General features: G+C 38.9%; 1 protein-coding gene across 2 annotated transcripts in view; it reads right to left on the reverse strand.

Moving 5' to 3' along the window:
* Positions 1-19,925: 19,925 nt before the first annotated feature.
* Positions 19,926-22,825, reverse strand: part of smurf1 (SMAD specific E3 ubiquitin protein ligase 1) — a 51,385-nt gene continuing 48,485 nt past the window's right edge. For both annotated transcript variants that reach the window (XM_053612621.1, XM_053612620.1), the window contains exon 18: positions 19,926-22,822. In XM_053612621.1, coding sequence (XP_053468596.1) covers positions 22,723-22,822 — 100 coding nt within the window. In that variant the 3' untranslated portion in view covers positions 19,926-22,722. The remainder of the gene's footprint in view (positions 22,823-22,825) is intronic.

Below are 22,825 nucleotides of genomic sequence, written 5' to 3' on the forward strand. Positions count from 1 at the left end.
CCTTCAGCTTCTTTAGCAAGGCAGTGGTCATCTTGGAGGTGTGTTTGGGGTCATTAGCATGCTGGAATACTGCATACTGATCATGCTCTGCTTCAGTATGTCACAGTACATGTTGGGATTCATGGTTCCCTCAATGAATAGCTGTATGAGTGCTGCCAGTATTGCTGCAGAGGTTGAAGGGGTGGGGGGTCAGCCTGTCAGTGCTCAGACCATACGCCGCACACTGCATCAAATTGGTCTGCATGGCTGTCGTCCCAGAAGGAAGCCTCTTCTAAAGATGATGCACAAGAAAGCTGGCATACAGTTTGCTGAAGACAAGCAGACTAAGGACATGGATTATGAGACCAAGATAATCTTATTTGGTTCAGATGGTGTCAAGCGTGTGTGGCGGCAACCAGGTGAGGAGTACAAAGACAAGTGTGTCTTGCCTACAGTCAAGCATGGTGGTGGGAGTGTCATGGTCTTGGGCTGCATGAGTGCTGCCGGCACTGGGGAGCTACAGTTCATTGAGGGAACCATGAATGCCAACATGTACTGTGACATAATGAAGCAGAGCATGATCCCCTCCCTTCGGTGACTTGGCCGCAGGCCAGTATTCCAGCATGATAACAACCCCAAACGCACCTCCAAGACGACCACTGCCTTGCTAAAGAAGCTGAGGGTGAAAGTTTAAACCCTATTGAGCATCTGTGGGGCATCCTTAAATGGAAGGTGGAGGAGCACAAGGTCTCTAACATCCACCAGCTCCGTGATGTCATCATGGAGGAGTGGAAGAGGACTCCAGTGGCAACCTGTGAAGCTCTGGTGAACTCCATGCCCAAGAGGGTTAAGGAAGTGCTGGAAAATAATGGTGGCCACACAAAATATTGACAGTTTGGGCCCAATTTGGACATTTTCACTTAGGGGTGTACTCACTTTTGTTGCCAGTGGTTTAGACATTAATGGCTGTGTGTTGAGTTATTTTGAGGGGACAGTAAATTTACACTGTTATACAAGCTGTACACTCACTACTTTACATTGTAGCAAAGTGTCATTTCTTCAGTGCTGTCACATTAAAAGATATAATCAAATATTTACAAAAATGTGAGGGGTGTACTCACTTTTGTGAGATACTGTATATATCTCACATATCAACTGTCAACCATCACAGTCACCTGATTTGAACCCCATAGAAAATCTCTGGTGGGATTTGAAGAAGGCGGTTGCAGCACGCAAACCCAAGAATATTACTGAACTGGAGGTCATTGCTCATGAGGAACGGGATAAGATTCCCCAGGAACGCTGCCAGAAGCTACGCATCTCATTTGCAGCAGGTCATAACAGCAAAAGGATGCTCTATTAAGTACTAAAGATGCTTGTCATGAAGGGGTTGAATAATTCTGAAACTGGAGAAATCATTATAAGTTGCATTTTCAGTTGAATTTGGGGAAACCACTTTTTTCAATTTCTTTAGTTTGATGTGTTCACTGCAAACAGCTGAAAGTCTGTAAATTTTGACAAACCTGATTTGCAATGGGGGTTAAATCATTTTGATTGCAACTGTGTATATATATATATATATATATATATATATATATATATATATATATATATATATATATATATATATAGAGAGAGAGAGAGAGAGAGAGAGAGAGAGAAAATAAAGGTAAATAAATAGATAATTTTGAATTTAATGGCTGCAACACAACTTAAAAAAGGGGTTATACTGTGTGTGTGTGTGTGTGTGTGTATAATATATATATATATATATATATATATATATATATATATATATATATATATATATATTTACCAATACAATTGTAAAGTCCATCTAGTTGTTTATTTATTTGTTTGCTTGTTTGCTATTATTATTATTATTATTGCTGTTGCTATGCATCGTATGATCATTTATGCCAAAAAAGCTTTCTGGCTGAGGTAATTCCAGCTTGTGCTGCCCAAACACACACACACACGCGTGCGCACACACACACACAATGACTTAATCAGATCACAATGACTTAATCAGAGTTGTTTTCATCGGTAAAATCTGTTAACTCAGCCCACTGATTAAGCTATTAAAATTCAATTCTGTCATGAAGCTGAATAATCCTAGTGAGACTTATCTCACGCTCAGAGTGTTGAACGTGTCACTCCATTAAGTACAAGCTTTTAGATGAAAAAGCAAAGCACTTGTATGTAAAACGCATTGAACCAATGTCAGCATTCTTTGTGTGAGTGTTAAATTGCTGAGTTTTAAATGTTGTGATGTGGTGTGCCTCACCTCATTAACGGATCTTAATTTACCCGAATCACACGTGGACAGATAATAATAAAAAGCTGTAAGACATGGTGTGCACAAATGACTACATTTACATTTACATTTATTCATTTAGCAGACGCTTTTATCCAAAGCGACTTACAAATGAGAAAATACAAGCAAGGCGATATATCAAGCAGAGAACAATACAAGTAGTGCTACCATACAAGATCCGTTAATTGACTTCCAGAAGAAGCAAAATGCTCCGACTGTGTAACGGTGTAACTGCGATTTTTATTTTTATTTTTTCATGGGTTGGTTAGGTGCTCACGGTAGAGGTGGGTCTTTAGCTGTTTTTTTGAAGATGGTGAGAGATTCTGCGATCCGGATTGAGGTTGGAAGTTCATTCCACCACTGAGGAACAGTTAGTTTGAATGTTCTTGAAAGGGACCTTGAGCCACGCTGAGTAGGTACTACTAAGGGTCGGTCGTTGATTAATTGCAGATTGCGTGAGGGAACGTAAGCCTTCAGGAGAGTATTGAGGTAGGGGCGTGCTGTTCCAGACAAGGTCTTTTAGTTGAGCATCAAGGCCTTGAATTTGATGCGGGCGGCTACAGGAAGCCAGTGGAGGGAGATGAAGAGGGGTGTGACATGGGTTCTTTTGGGCTGGTTGAAGACGAGGCATGCTGCTGCATTCTGAATCATTTGAAGGGGTTTGATGGAGCTGGCTGTTAGGCCCGAGAGTAATGCGTTGCAGTAGTCCAGTTTTGAGATAACATGAGCCTGGACTAGTATCTGTGTGGCCTGTTCGGTGAGAAAGGGTCTGATTTTCTTGATGTTGTACAGAATGAATCTACAGGACCGTGCAGTTGTTGAGATGTGGTCTGTAAAGGTCAAGCTGTCATCAAGAATCACCCCAAGGTTCCTGGACGCCCTGGTTGGCTTGAGTGTGGTTGAGCCGAGCTGTGCAGTGAGGTTGTGGTTGATTGAGGGGCAGGCTGGGACGACGAGAAGCTCAGATTTTGCCAGATTGAGCTTAAGGTGGTGTTCCCTCATCCAGACCGAAATGTCCGACAGGCAAGCAGAGATACGTGCAGAGACGGATGGATCGTCAGGCTGGAAGTACAAATAGAGCTGGGTGTCATCAGCATAGTAATGATATGAGAAGCCATGAGACTCAATCACCTGCCCCAGAGATGTAGTATAAATATAAAAGAGCAGTGGACCCAGAACTGACCCCTGTGGAACATCAGTTGTGAGTTGCTGAGTTTCAGAAATACCTCCCCTCCACAATACCTTGAAGGCTAGAAGTGATATAAACGAGTAATATACTGAGCTTTAAGATATGCGGCCTCTGTATAGTTTTACTGCAACACAATATATATTTTTAAGCTGTTGCAACCCAACAGTGGGTTCCAACAACCCAATCTAATAAGGTTGGAGACAATCCTGGACACTCCTCCACGCTGAACATTTCAAGCTCATTAATATTCGCTTCATGCTCATGGACTGTCCTCGACAATTCAGGTTTACAATAAAGCTCATGTTGTCATTGTACACGTTACCACAACCAGCAGTGTTCAATTCCCAGAAAAATACTTTTCCAACTGTTTTCAATTATTCACCTGGCTGTGCTTAAATGCACATTTATGGATCATTCATTGTAGCCCTTGTTAATTTTCTGTATTGAAAACTTTTCATTTTTCTTTTGGTGATAGATACAAAGGGATTTTTACATGCGCGCAACTTCACGTTCAGTCACAATAAATTAAAATGACTGTTTCAACAAAAAAAAAAACATTTGTAAAGAATGGCAATTTTAAATTAATAAAAAAGGTTTTAAAATAGTATAATAGTAATGCTTTAATCCTTTTAAACATTCTGAATTCCATCATCTGAAAATAGGCAATTATAGAAATGGTCCCATTTGTGTACATAAGGCTGCATAAAATCAAATATATTTATCATAAACAGTACATTAATTTGACAGTTAAAGGACAGCCCCAATGATAAACCGGGTCGTAAAGTAAACAATGAAGAAAAAGCTAGTTAATTAAATTTAAAGGACTAAAGGAGGAGAAATGCTCCCAGGAACTGACTACATACTCAAGTATAGATGTTGATACTGATGAGTGTGTGCTAGTTCCAAATATTTCCAATCGTTTACTGGGAAGGAACACTAACTCCTACTGCTTACACTGAGTAGATGGGGATTTTAATGAAGTATAGGTGATTTCTCTTAATGTCTTTATACCGCAGAACTTTCATAATCACGCACCGCTCTTATATATTTTATTATAAAATTATCCTCAAGATCAGAGCCAAGGAAATACACTATATGGCCAAAGGTTTGTGGATACCTGATACCATCACAGCTATATACTGTATGCTTGTTGAACATCCCGGTCCAAAACCATGGCAGCATTAATATAGAGTCAGTATCCTTTGCTCTTCTGGGAAGGCTTTCCACTAGATTTTGGAGTGTGTCTGTGGGGATTTGTGTTCATTCAGCTACAAGAGCATTAGTGAGATGTTAGGTGAGGATATCTGGGGTTCAGTCAGTGTTCCAGTTCAATCCAAAGGTGTTCAGTGTTGGTGAGGTCAGGGCTCTGTGCAGGATACTCACGTTCTTCCAGTCCAACCTTCTCAAAACATGTCTTCATGGAGCTCGCTTTGTGCACAGGGGCATCATCATGCTGGAACGGCTTTGTGCCTCTTATTTCCAGTAGCTAATTAGGAAATTCTTAATGCTACAACATACAAAAACATCCTGTACAATTGTGTGCTTCCAACTTTGTGGTAACAGTTTGGAGAAGAACCACATATGGATATGGTCAGATGTCCACAAACTTTTGGCAGTATAGTGTAGGTTATGATTATTTCCATCTCACTAGATGACATTGTGCAAGGCTACCTGGGCTTACACATTTATTTATTTATTTTTACTTTGTTTTTTTGTTAAAATTTTTTTTTCTTAATTACTAAAATTCTAAATATTCTTTTATACACATCTGTGCTAAAATCCCAATTTTCATTCAAAATGTAATGTTCCATGTAGAAATGGCACTGATCCGATATCGGCGGATCGGATATCAGAGAGAAATCATATATATATATATATATATATATATATATATATATATATATATATATATATATATATATATAGAAAGTGGATCTGGAGGTTAAATGTATTTTTGGAATGAGAAATGTTTCCATATAAAGAGGTTTTTTTTCTTTTGCTAGGATCGTCTTTATTATATTTATACTTAATTATATTTACACAGTGTTTTTTGTGTGAAAAGTTGAATTCTGAAGTGCTTCAGGTGTATTTTAAACCTTCCCTGCTGAAAAAAAAACCCCAATAGAAACCCTCATAGAACTTTTAATGGTTTTAATGGAAACTGTAATGGTCCCTGTGGATCTCTACTGGTAATGTGTTGCCTTCTATTGGTGGCATGTTATGTCTAGTGGATACCATTAAGGACCAACAGAACACCTTTGACATTTGGTTAACTGATGGTTTGTAATGGTATTTGTAGTGGAAAGCATTAGAATTTCTGTGATGGTTTCTATTGTTTTTTTCAGCAGGCTTAGTAGTTTGTAAAGAAAACAATATCAGCTGGATATCAGTATCAGCTGATACTCAAGGTTTCAGTATTGGTATTATTATTATTATTATTATTGGAAAATAAAAAGTTATATAATGCTATCTCTAGTTCAAGTATAACATGAAAGATATTTGACCCGCAGCATACAGGCCTAGACATGTGTTCAGCGCTCTACTGAGCTTTAAAGCTTTAAGTTCATATAATCTCCTAATGATATGAAAGGAATTTTTTGAATTTTTCATTTTTTGAAAGGAACCATGACTGTGTCAGTCATGGTTCCTTTCAAAAAATGCCTTTGTTGATAAATGATAGATGAAAAATGAACGAACCAAATGCTTTTAAGTGAGACATTATCTTAAGATAAACGGCATAGACAACATAAAAAGAAATGGTAAATGGTCTGCACTTATATAGCGCTTCTATTTTTTTAACCTTAGTGGTTCTACAAAGCGCTTTACACTGGTTCTCATTCACCCATTCACACACACACTCACACACCAATGGTAGCAGAGCTGCCATTCAAGGCGCTAACTTGCCATTGGGAGCAACTTGGGGTTCAGTGTCTTGCCCAAGGACACTTCGGCATGTGGAGTCATGTGGGCCGAGAATCGAACAGCCAACCCTATGAGTAGTGGACAACCCGCTCGACCACCTGATCCATAGCCGCAAAGAACATATAAAGAACCCATTTCTCCTCTTTCATAGATGTCAAAGAAAAAGAAATGTACAACTAACAAGAAAGCTAACAGTGTGGAACGCCAGGCACTAGATTCCCAAAAGTATGAGTGTAAGAATGGCTAAATCTTCTGCTTAATACAGAACTGAATTTCATTCCAAATAGTACTGAAAGTGACCCAAGGAGGTGAATCCTCAACTTTCAGTGGAAAAATATGAAATTGATTATCTATCTCATTTCCCCAGTACAACAAAGTCAATGTTGTCTCCTACAAAGAAATGTTATTTAAGTCGGAGACATTATTGATTGCTTTGCAGTTCCCAGTTATGCTACAATCCCAATGGTTCACCTTCAACGTCCTTCTTCATGTTGGCTCGGTGATAGAATCAGAGGGCAGATGTACAGTATTACCTGATCAACTCTAGACCATCTCTCCTCCAAGAGGTCCATAAAACATCCAAATATAATAAATAAATAAAAAATAATAGTTACCCTGGTTATCAATTCCACTGCTGTATTCCACAATAGTAATATGAATGCAAGACTGGAGAAAACAAATGTACTGCTGTATAAAGAGTCGGTTAACAAAGAAGGATTATCATATAATTGCAATTTTTGCAGTAATATAACTTACTTTTAATTCTGCCTGCTGATTAATATTTGTGGTTTACACAATTATTTTTGATAATTATCTTCTGGGGAACATGTAAATATCTCATGTAGCTTCAGAAGGGTGGTACTAAATGAAAAAAAATATGATCTTTAAACAAAAAATAACAATTTACACCAATCATCCTGTCCAAAAGTTTACACCCTCCCCGGCTCTTAATGTATCGTGTTGCTTTCTTCAGCATCAGTGAATGTTTGCACCTTTTGTAATAGTCGTGTACGAGTCCCTCAGTCGTCCTCAGTGTGAAAAGATGGATCTCAGCATCATATAGTCACTGTTGGAAAGGGGGCAAATATGTGCAGAAGATGCTGGAAAAGCAAAGAATGTGCAGGACCTGGAGGATTTTTCTGAAGAACAGTGGGCAGTTTAACTGCTCAGGACAAACAAGGGACTCGTGAACAACTCTCACAAAACATGAAAACAATCGGTGATCAGCCAGGTAACGACACACAGTATTAATAATCAAACGTGTGTAAACTTTTGAACTGGGTAATTTGTGTAAATTCAGTTATTATAGTCTTGTAGACTATACATAAGCATCTGTTGTGAAAAATAGATTATTCAGGACAGTACTAAATAAAATACAAAATGCAATTTTTATGATCTTTTAAAAAAAAATCATCAACATTTTGCAGATTTGGCAAGGCGTATGTAAAGTTACAGTATGACCGCAACTGTGTTTTTAAAAAAAAAAAAAAAAAAAAAAAAAGGCAATAGATACGGTACCCCATAGCACAATCTGTGAATACATCGATGCAGTAACTCCCACAGTTACCTCTCTGTGTGGTCTGAATAAAATACTGGAACAATAAATGATGTCCTGGTCGCTTCAGCAACACCACACAAATCGCTTGTTTGGAAAACCAAAGCTTTATTTTGCCTTGTGGGGCTGTTTACTTCCACAACGTTATTCATTTCAGCTAAAGGAGCCCCCTGCTAGATAAATACGACAGCATGAACAAACCCTTCCACCACAATGCAGCAATCATGTCCCTATTTCAGATATTCACACATCATCTCCCTGTATAGCAGTGGACGTCAAATCAAATTCCAGTCCGTTTTCCCCCCTAACCCCGGCATCACAGCTTTAACAGCCTGGAGAAAAGTCTTTGGGCAGATGCATATGATACATATGAACTTTCCGTTCTGTTTCAGCTTTTTCACAGTATGAGTACAGTGTTTTAAAACACACATCACTGAGACAGTGTTTTAGAAAAAACACTAATTAATATATAAAAAAAAAGTGTAGCTTCAAGAACAGACTTTACTGCACAAATGTACATAAAATTGAGATCACTTAAAGTTAGCATCCAGTTCAGAGCATCAGGGTCAAGAGCCCAAAACGAGCGGACTGTCACTTCTGGGATTTGTATCCATGACCTTCATCACCTCCTTCTTCTCAAGAAAACTTTCAAGCGATACTAAAACACACAAGTTATACTGAAATCTTTCTTTTCAATTAAACAAACAAACAAAAAAATCATTCAAATACACAGAGAGCTGTTGTTGTTGTTTTGTCAGAGTTTCATGTGCACCCTGTGTCCATGTGAGTGAATTGGCTTCACTGGTTTCTACAATACAGAAAATGTCATCTTAGCAAGTGAATATATTTTGCACTGACTATGTTTACATGGACAGCATTAATCTAATTATTGACCTTAATCTGAGTACGATAATAATGTGATTAGGGTGTTTACATGAGTCGCTTTTAGAATACTCCTGTCATGTTCCCGTTTTACATGTTTTAGAACATACTTAGATTAACAGCCCGCATCATTACGTCACCGCGCCACGCCGTCCGACGTCCCTCCAGAATTTCACGTATCAACATACAGTTCGTCTTCGTTATGGTACCGTATACAGTTTTGGGTGTTTTTATTATTATTTTTTTTTTTTACGAACGCTTTAAGTGCAGTTAATTATTTGTCATGCTATACGTGCTAATAGACAACTGCTTGAAGCGGTGGGTGTGTCCCAAATCGCGTAGTTACCGTCTATATAGTAGCCGAGATACATGTATTTTTCCCCACTACAGGCTTATAGTAGGAAAGTACGCGATTTGGGACACAACCGAACTCTCTTGTTCGCCGTAAAACGTAAAACTACCGTGTGTGATCGTGTCCTGTCGCAAAATGCGGTGAAAACTCCCACACGACGTTCATAATGTGATTAAGGTGTTTACATGTCACTACTACACGTCCATAATGCGACTAAAACAGGAGTACTCCACCTGTCTTAATTAGATTATTGCTTACTTCAATTATGACCTTAATTAGATTAAGGTAAGTAAAAATTGCTGTTTACATGGTAGTTTCTTAATTAGAGTATGGTCTTAATCGGATTAAGAGTGGATTATTGTTGTCCATGTAAACGCAGCTATTGTTATCTAGTGTTTCAATAAATATATTGAAAATCCTATTAAAAAAAAAGATTACAATAAACAAAATATAAGATTATTTAAACCGATTTCTAGACATCTTTACTATTTCAAGCTTTAAGATTTCTTATTCTATTGGCAAATAAATGTTGCTTCTTTCTAGAAATAAAAAGATTAAAATGAGCAAAATGATCTGGCAAGAGAAAAAAAAAACTATTTCAACAATGTATAAAAATGTCTAGTAATAATTTTAATATTCTCATATTTGGTTTATTCTAATCTTATCATTGCTAAGATGTCATTGTTTTTTTTTTGTTTTGTTTTTTCCAGTATATATGATGCCATGCGATGGACTGGAGTCCCTTCCAGGGTGAATCCGCACCTCGCTCCCGGGTTTCCAGGAATACGTTCCTGATCCACCTTTTTATGAATAGGTGTCAGGTATGATGCACACCTTTTTATCTTTTTGTTATTTATTTAAAATAAACTGTCAAATCATATCTAAACATTGTGATGTTTTATACCGTATGGACTCATAGCAAAAATCTCAAACATCTTACTCAAATATCAAAAATCTATAAGGTGTGCATTGTAGCTGACACCTAGATGAACACTATACAGTTGGTTTTATGACTGTAAGCCATTCTCTTCAAATGATATTGAAGTTAGAATCGCGTACACCAATGCCGTATGTAACTTTAGAGACGGTCCCTTAATTTGCGAATATTGAACGTCCAACGTCAAGCCAACTTTATGCCAGTAACATACCTAGCTATATTTAACTTAGCTAGCCTGTTTTCTTTGCTAATGCCAGGTTAGACTAGCATTGATTCCAGTAGCACATGTAAATGAGCTAATAGTACTGTAAATATTAGTTATTTACGATATTATTCATCTGATGATTTTATTAACAAACTACGTGGCATTAGTCAAGAATATGTTCAGCAAACTTTCAAAGACTTAGAATGATGATTTGAAGCAAAACAGCACAGCTGAAATGAAAAAAAACAACAACTACAACAACAACAACACAAATGTTGTAGAATTTATCAGTAGTTCTTTAAAACATTATAACAGTGTAAATTGTTATTACTTTGTCTTCTGGGAAACATGTAAATATCTTATGTAGCTTCAGAAGGGCAGGACTAAATGAAACAAATAAGATCTTTAAACAAAAACTAGCTATTTGTACCAATCATCCTGTTCAAAAGTTTACACCCCCCCCCCACCCGGCTCTTAATGTATCGTGTTGCCTTCTTGAGCATCATGGAATGTTTGCGCATTTTGTAATAGTCGTGTACGAGTCCCTCAGTCATCCTCAGTGTGAAAAGATGGATCTCAACATCATATAGTTACTGCTGGAAAGGGGTCAAATATGCAGAAGATGCCGGAAAAGTAAATAATGTGCAGGACCTGGAGGATTTTTCTGAAGAACAGTGGGCAGTTTAACTGCTCAGGACGAACAAGGGACTCATGAACAACTCTCACAAAACATAAACACAGTCGCTGATCATCCAGGTAACAACACACAGGTTTAATAATCAAGCGTGTGTAAACTTTTGAACTGGTTCATTTGTGTAAATTCAGTTAGTATTGTGTCTTGTGGGCTATATGTAAACATCTGTTTTATGAAATAGTTTATTCAGGACAGAACTAAATACAAAACTAAATGCAGTTTTCATGATCCCTCTTTTAAAAAAAAAAATTATTACAATTTTGCAGATTCTGCAAGGTGTATGTAAATTTATGACCTCAACTGTACCTCATTACTAACAAGGTAAAGCAGTTATTAAAATGCATGTCTCAAGAGGCACATGTGGGAATAATTAATGCACAAAAAATCACTTGAGTGTAAACTGGGGAAATATGCATCTGCTTGCATTTCAGTGACTTTTTATTGAACATGTCAAGTTAGTGATAAAACTGTCATAATGATGACAGGTCCACTTTCATATTGATTTGCAAGCAAGTAAATACTTCACATCACCTCGTGCACAAGAGAAGACAACCTGATAATGAAAAAAAAATGTCCCCCAGACATCACAATGTATGCTTTCACATTTGAGTTCTACCCCAACATTGGAAAACATACAGCATATTTTGCATTCTTAATAAAAAATGAGGATTCTTGCGGTATAAATATCAGACCATCATCATTCTGGGATATAAAACAGCACCAAAACCATTTTTCTACTTTTGGAATGTGAATTATTTGACCCAAGCTCAAACTTCTTCATGCTACAAACATCTTATTCATGATCTCCTTTGAAGATGGATGACATGTTGAAGAAGTACACGTCCTAGCCAGAGGCCTGTTGTGAATTTAAAGTAATAAGAGTTGCTTATTGAAGAAGGGATACCAAGCTGCTAAACCCAGTAAGACTTTTGTACCTTTCTCTGATGCTCCCAGAGAGAATTATGCTCTGGCACCAATTAAAAAAAATATATAAAAATTATTGTTTTGTCGGTAATATATATTCAGTTTCACATGAAGGAATACTTTGTAGAAGCCAGGAAAGTTTTTGCACTTTAGTGTAAATCAGTGTGACTAAAACACATTTTGTGCTGGCTCATGACTATACATTAATCTTGTTGTTAGAGTTAAAATTAGCACTCGTATATTAAACAATAAACTGATATATAGAGAAAAACAACAGCAACAACAAACATCTAGAACTGAAAGGGCACTCAGATAAAACTACTTTTTAAAAAAATTTCATTGGTTTATAATTTTCACAGAAATGAAGTATTAATAAAATACCAAATTTCTGATGATAGCTGGACATAAACTTCAGCTACAGTAGAACCAAAGAGTCTTCACTTACACGGTGTTTGTTGGCCAAGCATTTCATTTTACTCTCTAAGCAAGTTTGCCAAAGTGCAAAGAAATGTTTCATTTTCATGGGTCGTTACGCAGCCAGACTTTCAGAGGTGACATGGTCAGACTGTTCTTTTTGTTTCCAAGCAAGAACTGATCCAAAACATTTCTTTAATACAAAAAGAAATTATACAATTCAACAACACACACCAGGAAAATGTCAGTTTAAAGACCAGTATAATTTTCCATCCATCCATCCATCTTCAATACCGCTTATCCTTTTCTTCAGGGTCGCGGGGGAACCCGGAGCCTATCCCAGGGAGCATGGGGCACAAGGCGGGGTACACCCTGGACAGGGTGCCAGTCTATCGCAGGGCACACTCACATACACACTCACACACCCATTCATACACTCCGGACACTTTGGACATGCCAATCAGCCTACCATGCATGTCTTTGGACTGGAGGAGGAAACTGGAGTACCCGGAGGAAACCCCCGCAGCACGGGGAGAACATGCAAACTCCGCACACACAGGGCCGTGGGAAGGAGGCGTGAGGCGAACGTGCTAACCACTAAGCCACCGTGTGCCCGCAGTATAATTTTTTTTTATAAAAATTGCATTTGAATCAAGACACTTGAGATTCAGGAGTATTGGGATGAATTGGCGTTATCATATGCAGTATTTTGGAAACAAGAATTCTATAAGCCAGTGACTTGATAAATCAATATTTCTGAAATCTACAAGTTATTCCAAGAAGACTAGAACACTGTCTCTACCTACATAGGTTTACCACTTTATACACTATATTAAAAAAACCAAAAGTCTGGAATGAATATTGTTATGTTTACCATTTTAGTATTTTATGAAGGATAGAACAGATTATTATAATTATAACTTTTTTTTTTCTAGAAACTGCATATGCGAAATCCTTTACGATTTTTTTAGCATATAAACTGTAACAGAAAACCAAGCTAAAGTTAAAGAGAACATTGATCACTGGGGGTAATCAAGCTATAAAGTGCACTATCTAAAGGATTTCATCATTTTGAAATTATACAAGGAAAGGGAATTTATTGTGTGATGTCGTAAACAGATAAAGGGTTAATGCAAACCTGTTATGTAAGATCTGTGAAGAAAGTAGTCCGTCTTATCCCACTGTAGCACTGGGTGAAAAACACACAACAGTTTTCAGTGAAAATCTGTTTATCCACTTCTACTTCGAATACAGAAATTGAACTTGCTGGAAGAAACTTTTTAAAAAAAAAAAAAAAAAAGGACACTTACCAGGGGAACATGGTGGCTTAGTGGTTAGCATGCCTGGGGGTTCGAATCCCACCTCCGTCCTGTGTGAGCAGAGCTTGCATGTTCTCCCTGTGCTTCAGGGGTTTCCTCCGGGTACTTTGGTTTCCTCTCCCAGTCCAAAGGCATGCTTTGTAGGCTGATTATCACTTCTTCCAAATTGTCTGTAGGGCGTGATTGTGCCCTGCAATGGGCTGACTCCAGGTTCCCCTGTGACCCTGTGTAGGATAAGCGGTATGGAAAATGGATGGATGGACAGTTATCATCCCTGGAATAGATCTACAGTTCTATCATTTTGACAAAGTGTTTATTGTTTATTGTTTATTAATGCATTGGCAAATGATCATGCAGATGAAACATCTGTACAGTCTTGAAAGTAAATCACCTAGCACGAAGATGTTCTTCATACCTGTGTGGATTAGCTTGAGATGTTTCACGAGGGCTTTCCAGGAAAGCGAGTGACTCACTATCGGCTGCATCTCTAGTCACGTCTTACAAATCAAAATTGAGCTCTGGCAGATCAGCTCAGACGGTGACTCAGAACTCATTTCTAGTAGACTTTGGAGAGACAGGGGCAATTGAATTCAGTTCAATTCCATTTTAATTATATAGCACTTTTAACAATGAACACTGTCACAAGGCAGCGCTACGGAAATGTGGATATAGATTTTTTTTTTTTATTATTAAAATTTTTCCATAATGAGCAAACCGGAGGAAAAGGTGGCAAGGAAAGAATCCCTGAAGCAACATGAGGAAGAAACCTTGAAAGGAACCAGACTTAAAAGGGAACCCGTCCAAATCTGGGCGACAACGAATAGTACGATTATAAATAATTCCCTTCTGTAACTGTATACTACAGAGTCAAGCAGTGCTAAGTGTGTTAAAGGAAACTTCAGTATGAGTATCGTTAATTCAAATGTTCCAATGTTAAGCTTAAGTTTCGAGAATCAAACTGAAGTATCAACTGTTCAGTGATGGAGATGGATGACTTCAATTCGATTCAATTTTATTTGTATAACACCTTTAACAACGGACGTTACCATAAAGCAGCTTTACAGAAAAGTATAAATTCAGCATGGGGCGCAGGGTGGCTTAGTGGTTAGCGCGTTCGCCTCACACCTCCAGGGTCGGGGGGTTGATTCCCACCGCGGCCCTGTGTGTGTGTGCGCGCGTGGAGTTTGCATGTTCTCCCCGTCCTCCGGGCTACTCCGGTTTCCTCCCCAGTCCAAAGACATGCATGGTAGGCTGATTGGCATGTCTAAAGTGTCCGTAGTGTATGAATGGGTGTGTGAGTGTGTATGTGATTGTGCCCTGTGATGGATTGGCACCCTGTCCAGGGTGTACCCCGCCTTGTGCCTGATGCTCCCTGGGATAGGCTCCAGGTTTCCCCGTGACCCTGAAGGAAGGATAAGTGGTATAGATGGATGGATGGATAAATTCAGGATATAAATATTAACTTTATACATTTATTCTTAATGAGAAAGCCAGAGGCTACGGTGGTGAAGAAAAACTCCCTGAGATGATATGAGGCAGAAACCTTGAGAGGAACCAGACTCAAAAGGGAACCCGTCCTCATCGATTATAAACAATTCCCTTCTATAACTGTACTACATGGTCAAAAAGTGCAACTGTGTAACCAGGAAGTTCATTATAGCTTTCAAATGAAGTCTATTTTGTTGAAGTTATCAACTGTTCACTGATGGAGACTGATCCAAAACTGTTCGTATCAATTGCAGTCCAAAGCCATCGTCATGGTTTTTAAGTGGGACCATCCACAGGAATGTATTTTAACGTTGTTCGTGTGGGGTTATCCTCAGAAATGAGTGTAAACTGTTCTTAGCAATTCCTGTCTTAAGGCTGAGAAAAATGGCACCGAAAATCACGGCTACCACAGCCGTCTTTAGGTGCCCGTGTGGTAACATCCAGAGTAAACCTATTGGTCAATGTTCACACAACCAATCACTTTGGCTCTGAATGTTATGCCAAGATTGGCACCCTGTCCAGGGTGTACCCCGCCTTGTGCCTGATGCTCCCTGGGATAGGCTCCAGGTTCCCCGTGACCCTGAAAAGGATAAGTGGTATAGACGATGGATGGATGGATGGCTGTTATGCCAAGATCATGGGTGTGGAAAAAAGCTTGCTAGACTGTATATTGGTACCCATGATGCACTTTATTGAACCACGTGCTCTGGAAAGTTTCTCAGAGCTCTGTTATTAATTTGACTTGAATTTATGGTGCATATAAAGTGTAACTGATGCCAGTTTGTCTTGCGTTTCTGGCGCTTCCCTGAGAGCAACTAAGCGCCCAGCCTGATCCTATGAATCATTTTATAACTACGGTTTGATTTTATACTTAAAAGACCTCTAACCCTGACATTAGTTTTTGGAACTTTTCTTACAAATTAAGTTCAAGCACAGTGGTACCCCAGGGTGCTCCATCTCTCTTAGAAACCGAGCTGCGTCTAATTAGCTGGCTCCTGAACTGGTATACAGGCTTTTCGGTATACAGTACATTAACAGCAGACTGCACACTAAACTCATGTCATGTGGTATGTTTTCTAAATCTACAATCCAGACAGTCAGGGACATTGCTTTCTTGCAAAATCCAAGCAGTAATTAATTAACACTACTCTCACGGCACAGGACTTCCGGGAGTATTATTAATTCACTAATTCCAGCACTGGGAGTCTCTAGGCTGTAGACGACATCATTTCACGAATGGTTTTTATTGATTTACTTCAGAAATTTCAGCAAGCGCTCAGCTTAATTGCCTTTCAGTTCAAGTTCAAGCTCAAGCACACGGAATGACAAAACAAACGGAGTGACCGTCTCGCTGATGATGATTTTAGGCATTCAGTGGCAGTTTTACCTTGAAGTACAGACTTTGGCATAGGTTTTGCACTTTGGATGCACGGTGATGAGGTTAAAATGGCAACTCATCAGACAGTTTTCAATGCCCGGTGAAGGAACTGGCACGGCTGACGTGTCTGGTTTCTTTCCTCCATGCATATCACATCACTGCCAAGCTGTCTACAGAAGAGAGCTTATTAGAGATAGAGATATATTCCAGAGCATGGGCTGAATTTTTATTATGGATGAATTGGTTATATGTAGCGAAGTGTGACAGTTTGTTTAAATATGGAAAATTATTATTTTTTTTAATTTCTAACAATCAGAAAACGACTCCTCTGTCTTTCCCCAGGATATTCATCACCCACATACAACTCTTAAACCTTTTCGTAAAGGATACACAATGCTCTTAACATTCCCCTAAATGCCCCTTACACATTTCTGAAAACTATGAAATCTAGGATATATTGCCTGCACACTCACAAAGCAGTGGTAATAAGTTCTCTAATATGATTTCTTCTCGGATGAAGCAACATCTGTTATAAAGTGTTTTATTATTATTTTTTTATTATTTAGGTTCATGAATGCGTTCCTGTTGTTTAAGTTTGTTTTCAGGCTTTTTATTTGAAGTGAACGACTCACATGGGAGACATCAGACTCAGGACTGGCTTTAGACATTCAGCACAGTAGCCAGAATATTCTGGAAAATCGTATAAACCCAAGAATCCAATGAAGTAATAAAGGAAAGACAGATCATTTCAAAACACATCATAAAACTTTAAATATAACATTACATCACGTGACCACTCAGTTGCTCGATAGTGCGACGTCTGGATCGTATTTACTTGGCGTATCGACGTGGACAGAGAAAAAAAGTAAGTGGTAAATTAGCTAATAATTATTACTATACAATAGTATTACTATATATTATTATATATAATATAGCCAACTCGCCTATAATAGGTATGAATGGATGCATGGTACCTTGCAAAAGCATTGAAAGCCACGAAAAAAAAAAAGAAAACAGGAAATACAACAACAAGTGCTATTAGCAGCCCAATGGGAAAATTATCTCACTGTCCCCTGCACACTATATGAACAGTTTCACGGGGGGGAGGTGCAGTAGACAGGACAGTCGATGACTGGATTATCATGTCCGTGTTTTTTTTTTAAAGCCAAATTGAGATTTTTTAAATACTTTGTTGCTGCAAAGATCTTGTTTCAGAGCAAATAATCAGAATTGAATCGAATATATTTCCGCAAACAAATTCAAAGCGTGAGTGTAGACAGAGTGCCTATGATGTACAGAACCATTTCGATTGTAAGATTATATAAAGGATAATGTCTGTACATCAGAAATGTGTGTACCAGGATGACATTTTCCTCAAACGTTAGATGGGAAACAAACAGGAAAAGTATCTCCATTTTCCAATGCCTGATTTGTTTTTTGGAATAGTTTAATGTCTATTGTATGGATTTTGAGCCTAAATTTGGGATTTTCTTTTTGCTGAAACCTGGCCACGCAGGTTAAATATATGAACTATTCTGTGTGCGCCTTATTGGTGATGGCAAACACAGTAGAACAGCTAAAGCCGCTCAATACGAGCTGCTAGACTGTACGCTGGATGACTGCATGTTGTTGACTCTCAACTGCCTTTAACAGGATTATTATTAAAATTTACAACTGGTAAAAGGTCTGCACTTATATAGCGCTTTTATCCAAAGCGCTTTACACTGTGTCTCATTCACCCATTCACTCATACACATTCACACCCCAATGGTAGCAGAGCTGCCATGCAAGGTGCTAACTTGCCATCCGGAGCAACTTGGGGTTCAGTGTCTTGCCCAAAGACACTTCGGCATGTGGAGTCATGCGGGCCGGGAATCGAACCGCCAACCCTACCCGCTCTGGTCAACCCACTCTACCACCTTAACCACAGCCGCCTTGCTACTAGACAGTAGCCTACACATTCCCCTGCAAAAGTATTGGAACAGCAAGGCTAATTGTATTGTTTTCGCTATACATTAACCCACCTATAATGTTGGGGGGAAAAAAGGTTACATCCATTCTTTTACGGGTCAAAATGACATCCACAGTGTAAATACACACAAAAGCAGCAAAGAACAGCTTAAAACAGTAAACCCAAGACAAGCCATGAGAAGAAATATTTGCATACAAGTTCATGACCCTAAATGAGCAAAGTAAAAAAATCTCAAAGAGAAATTAACCAGTATTTCAGACATGACTCTAATTTGGAAATGGGTTAAATTGACCCATAACATAATAAAAGGGTTAAAAGATGACCCCATCCAGGGTGTACCCTGCCTTGCGCCCTAAGGTCCCTGGTATAAGCTCCAGGTTCCCCGTGACCCTGTCGGATAAACGGTATACAACATGGATTAAAAGATGAACGTGAGACGATGGATCGGACTTCCAGCTTTCATTTCCTCATATTTACATCTAGATGTGTTAACAACTTAAAACATGGCACCTTTTGTTTGTCCCCACCCTTATGTTTTTAAGTGATCAAAAATATTGGAACACATGACTGATAGGTGTTTCTTGTTACCCAGGTGAGTCCTGTTAAATTGATTGTTTAAAGATTTAATAGCTCTGAATGTCTACTCTTGGTTTGAGCCTTGGGTTTCACCTGTGAAGACTGCGTTGTTTGTTAAAAAGGATAAACCAACATGAAGACCAGAGAGCTGTCTACAGGAGTCAAGCAAGCCATTTTACAGGAGAGAAGACAGGGAATGAATGAATGAATGCCTATCTATCTATCACAAGCAATGGGCGTAGCCAATACAACAATTTGGAATGTCCTGAAAGAGACTCGAGATGTAAATATGAGGAAATGAAAGATGAAATTCTGATCTCTCGCCTCATTCATCTTTGGATCTCGAACCCAAAAGTCTCCAAATGTATAGCAACAACAACAGAACTGGTTAAATAGTTAAGTGTGATAGTCTTTCATCTTAATTTTGATGGTTGCCATTAAATGTTGTGCTGCACCACCCAAATCTATGGTCACAAGCCTTAGTTCTAGTCCATCATCTGTAGTCATGCACAATTTATCAACCCCTTTACACCAACCATCAATACAAATGCACCACAAACAGTCCACTGCTTTTGCATTAGCTGTGACTCCATGGTAGTGGGTGTCACTGGCTCAAGTGCATCAGTGGATATCGTAGGTGTACCTGAAAAAATATCCAAGGAATTTAGACACAATATAGGTGCACCTAATAAACTGGACATGTTAGATTTAATACTTTGGAGAGAAAATAAAACAAAGTGCACATGCGTAGTAATATCGAACAAGCTTATTCACAAACGTGTAAATGAGCATTGAAGGCAACAAAGACTAACAAAGCTGAAGTATTTTCAATGTGGTTTCTTTAATATAATCTTATTTACATGGAATAGTTTCAGAAATGTTTAGTACATTGTAAGTTACATTAATCTTGCATCCAATAAACAAATGACACTCAGGACCTAATAATTGTACATAGTAATAATAATATTGGTCACATAATTTGGAAAAAGTGGTTTTTAAAAAACAAACATAACTAGCAGGCAACGTCCACAGTCATCTTCAAAACTCACGAGTCATTCTGACTTACACGACGTTAAATGTGGCGTTTATCCAAGTTAATGACGGATCGGCGCGCGAGTCATCTGGGGGAAAAAATAAACCCCAAGCAAATCAGGTTCACGCAGACGCCGTCCCCGATCTGGTCCGCGTAAGGAAAAACGACGTGTTAAGACGGAAACCAAGAATATAAAGGTGTCATTTTATTGCATATATCACAAATATGAACATGACCGCCGGGGTCCAGCCTACATCAAACGCTAACTCGATCCAGGCCAATGGACAGGCTTCTCTGAATTAGCAGCAGGTTTAAATACTTTGATTCATACATTAAAATAAAGAGAGTAGTGTACAGCTTTTTGTGGAAAAAAAAACAAACAAAACAAACAGGGAATAATGATAATAGCAGCAATACTTAAAAGGACATTACACAGTAATAAATAATTCGTTTAAAAAAAAAAGAAAAGAAAGAATGACTAAGTGGTTGCAGAACACAACTTTAAAAAAAATTTAAAAAAATAAAAATAAAAAAGTAGTTGGCTCATTTTTATTTAAATTTTCCAAAGAATCAACTGGTGCCGTAAACACCAAGCACTATACGATGAAATCTTAGACCTCAAAATGAACGCAATAGAGGGTTGTCCGAGCTTATCCAAAAGGCTTTATTCTATTTAATTCTACAGAAATGCACCTTGTTGGTCTTCGGTGTTTAAACGACTGATGGCGTGGATGTTGTTTAACTCGAATTAACTCCTGTGGCTCTTGCGTGGATAAAACGGAACACTCCTGACCTAGCATCAAGGCCAAACCTAAAAGTAAGAACACACAAAGCAAAGAAGAGAACGGAAATATCCCGGAGACACAGGTTTGCGAGGACTCGACTAGAGCGTGGCTGTCTTAAAATCGCTGGCTTCGCGCTACGCAGAACGAGTCTCTCTCCTCAGAATGAAAACGAAGGGATGATTGTTACGGTGTGTTTTAATGGAAAGTGCCACGGACGAGACATTGCTTTGGAGATGCGTACGTAAATAAGTCTCGCAGCGGACGTGAGAACCGAAACGGTCACAAACGGTTAACGCTAAAACAATCGACATTCTCCAAATACGCTTTAGGACTACACGACCCTTCACTGAAACGTCTGTGATTGCGAAATACCACACTGTTTATAAAAGTTGGCCATGCAATGGAAAAGGAACGCAGGTCTGCAAATTCTGTGGGAGACATCTGAAATATAAACCATTTTTATACACTGGCATCGTTATTTTGTGCATGGCATCGTTCCTAAAAAATAGAAGAAAAAAAAGAAAAGAAAAGAAAACTGGTGATCGGAAGAAATGCTTAAAAAAACAACAACAAAAAAAGGAAAAAAATAAAAAAATTTGTGCAATGTGCAAAGGTTAAAATGTATTTAAAACAAGTCTAAGAATACTGGCTTATTTTCTGGAAAATTCTACCATTTGACAAAATGTCCATGGGCTTTCTTACTCTGCATACTGTATGTGATCTACGAGCCATAAGAGATGTGCTTCTGTTAGTGAAAGCACACACACACACACACACACACACACACACACACACACACACACGCCACCGTAAAAAATGGTCCCAAAGACACGGTGGGGGTGGGGAGTTGTTTCACGTAACAAGCAATCATTTTAGAATGGCTAAAAATAAAAAGAATAATTAATAATAATGCTGATGCACAGTATAAGAGATGGTTATCACTGAAATGTACACCGTCATTCTCTAAGATGCAATAAGAAAAGAAAAAAAAAGAAAAATGGGGTGCTGTCTGTACATATCACCGATTTCAAGTCGAGTATAAAAACCAAACCTCCTGTCCGTCTGTTTACCGTAAAGCTCTTCCGAGATCAAAACACGACCGACCGCTGTGTAAGTCCACGGGCTCAGAATGGACGAGAATATTGCGACACAAACAGGAGTTAAAGTTACCGAGTCTTGAGATGTCCTCGGAGCAGAAAGCATCGTGCTCGGGTTTAGTCTAAAACGTCTATGTGCTTTTGCGACTACGTGACGCAAGCTCGGCTGAATCGAGCGTCAATCAGGCATGAAACCATAATCCACCATTTCAATGACCCGAGCAACTGGAAAAAAACAAAACAAAACAACAAAAATTCTCTCTCTCTTTCCTGGTACCGGTCATCATCATAATGCAAATTAAAACCGCTTGACTCACAATGGAAATAAATAATCCTTGAGCAGCCTGGAAATGGTGTGTGTGTGTGTGTGTGTGTGTGTGTGTGTGTGTGTGTGTGTGAGTGAGAGAGAGAGAGAGAGAGAGAGAGAGAGAGAGAGAGAGAGAGAGAGAGAGAGAGTAAAACCCAGACTGTGTGTGTGTGTGTGTGTGTGTGTGTGTGCACGCACACGAGTTAGCGACCCTGTGTATCGCCTCTCCTCTCTGTGCTCCTGGGAGAGGGATCAGACGGCCTTTTGCTCGAGCCTGCAGGGAGGCACCTTTCTGTCCACCCTGAGGAAGAGTGAGGGAGAGAAGAAGAAGAAGAAGAAGAAGTGGGGTTGAAGGGGCTGTTAGACGGGTTAGTGGATGCCGGCTGGACGAAACAGTTCACTCCACGGCAAAGCCACACGTCTCCTCCACGGCAGTCAGGAGCTTCTCATAGAGCTTCTCGTATGACTCGTAAGGCGGGATGTCGATGCGGTTGAAGCTG

This window comes from Ictalurus furcatus, chromosome 24, assembly GCF_023375685.1.
Source record: "Ictalurus furcatus strain D&B chromosome 24, Billie_1.0, whole genome shotgun sequence".
NCBI classification, from domain to species: domain Eukaryota; kingdom Metazoa; phylum Chordata; class Actinopteri; order Siluriformes; family Ictaluridae; genus Ictalurus; species Ictalurus furcatus.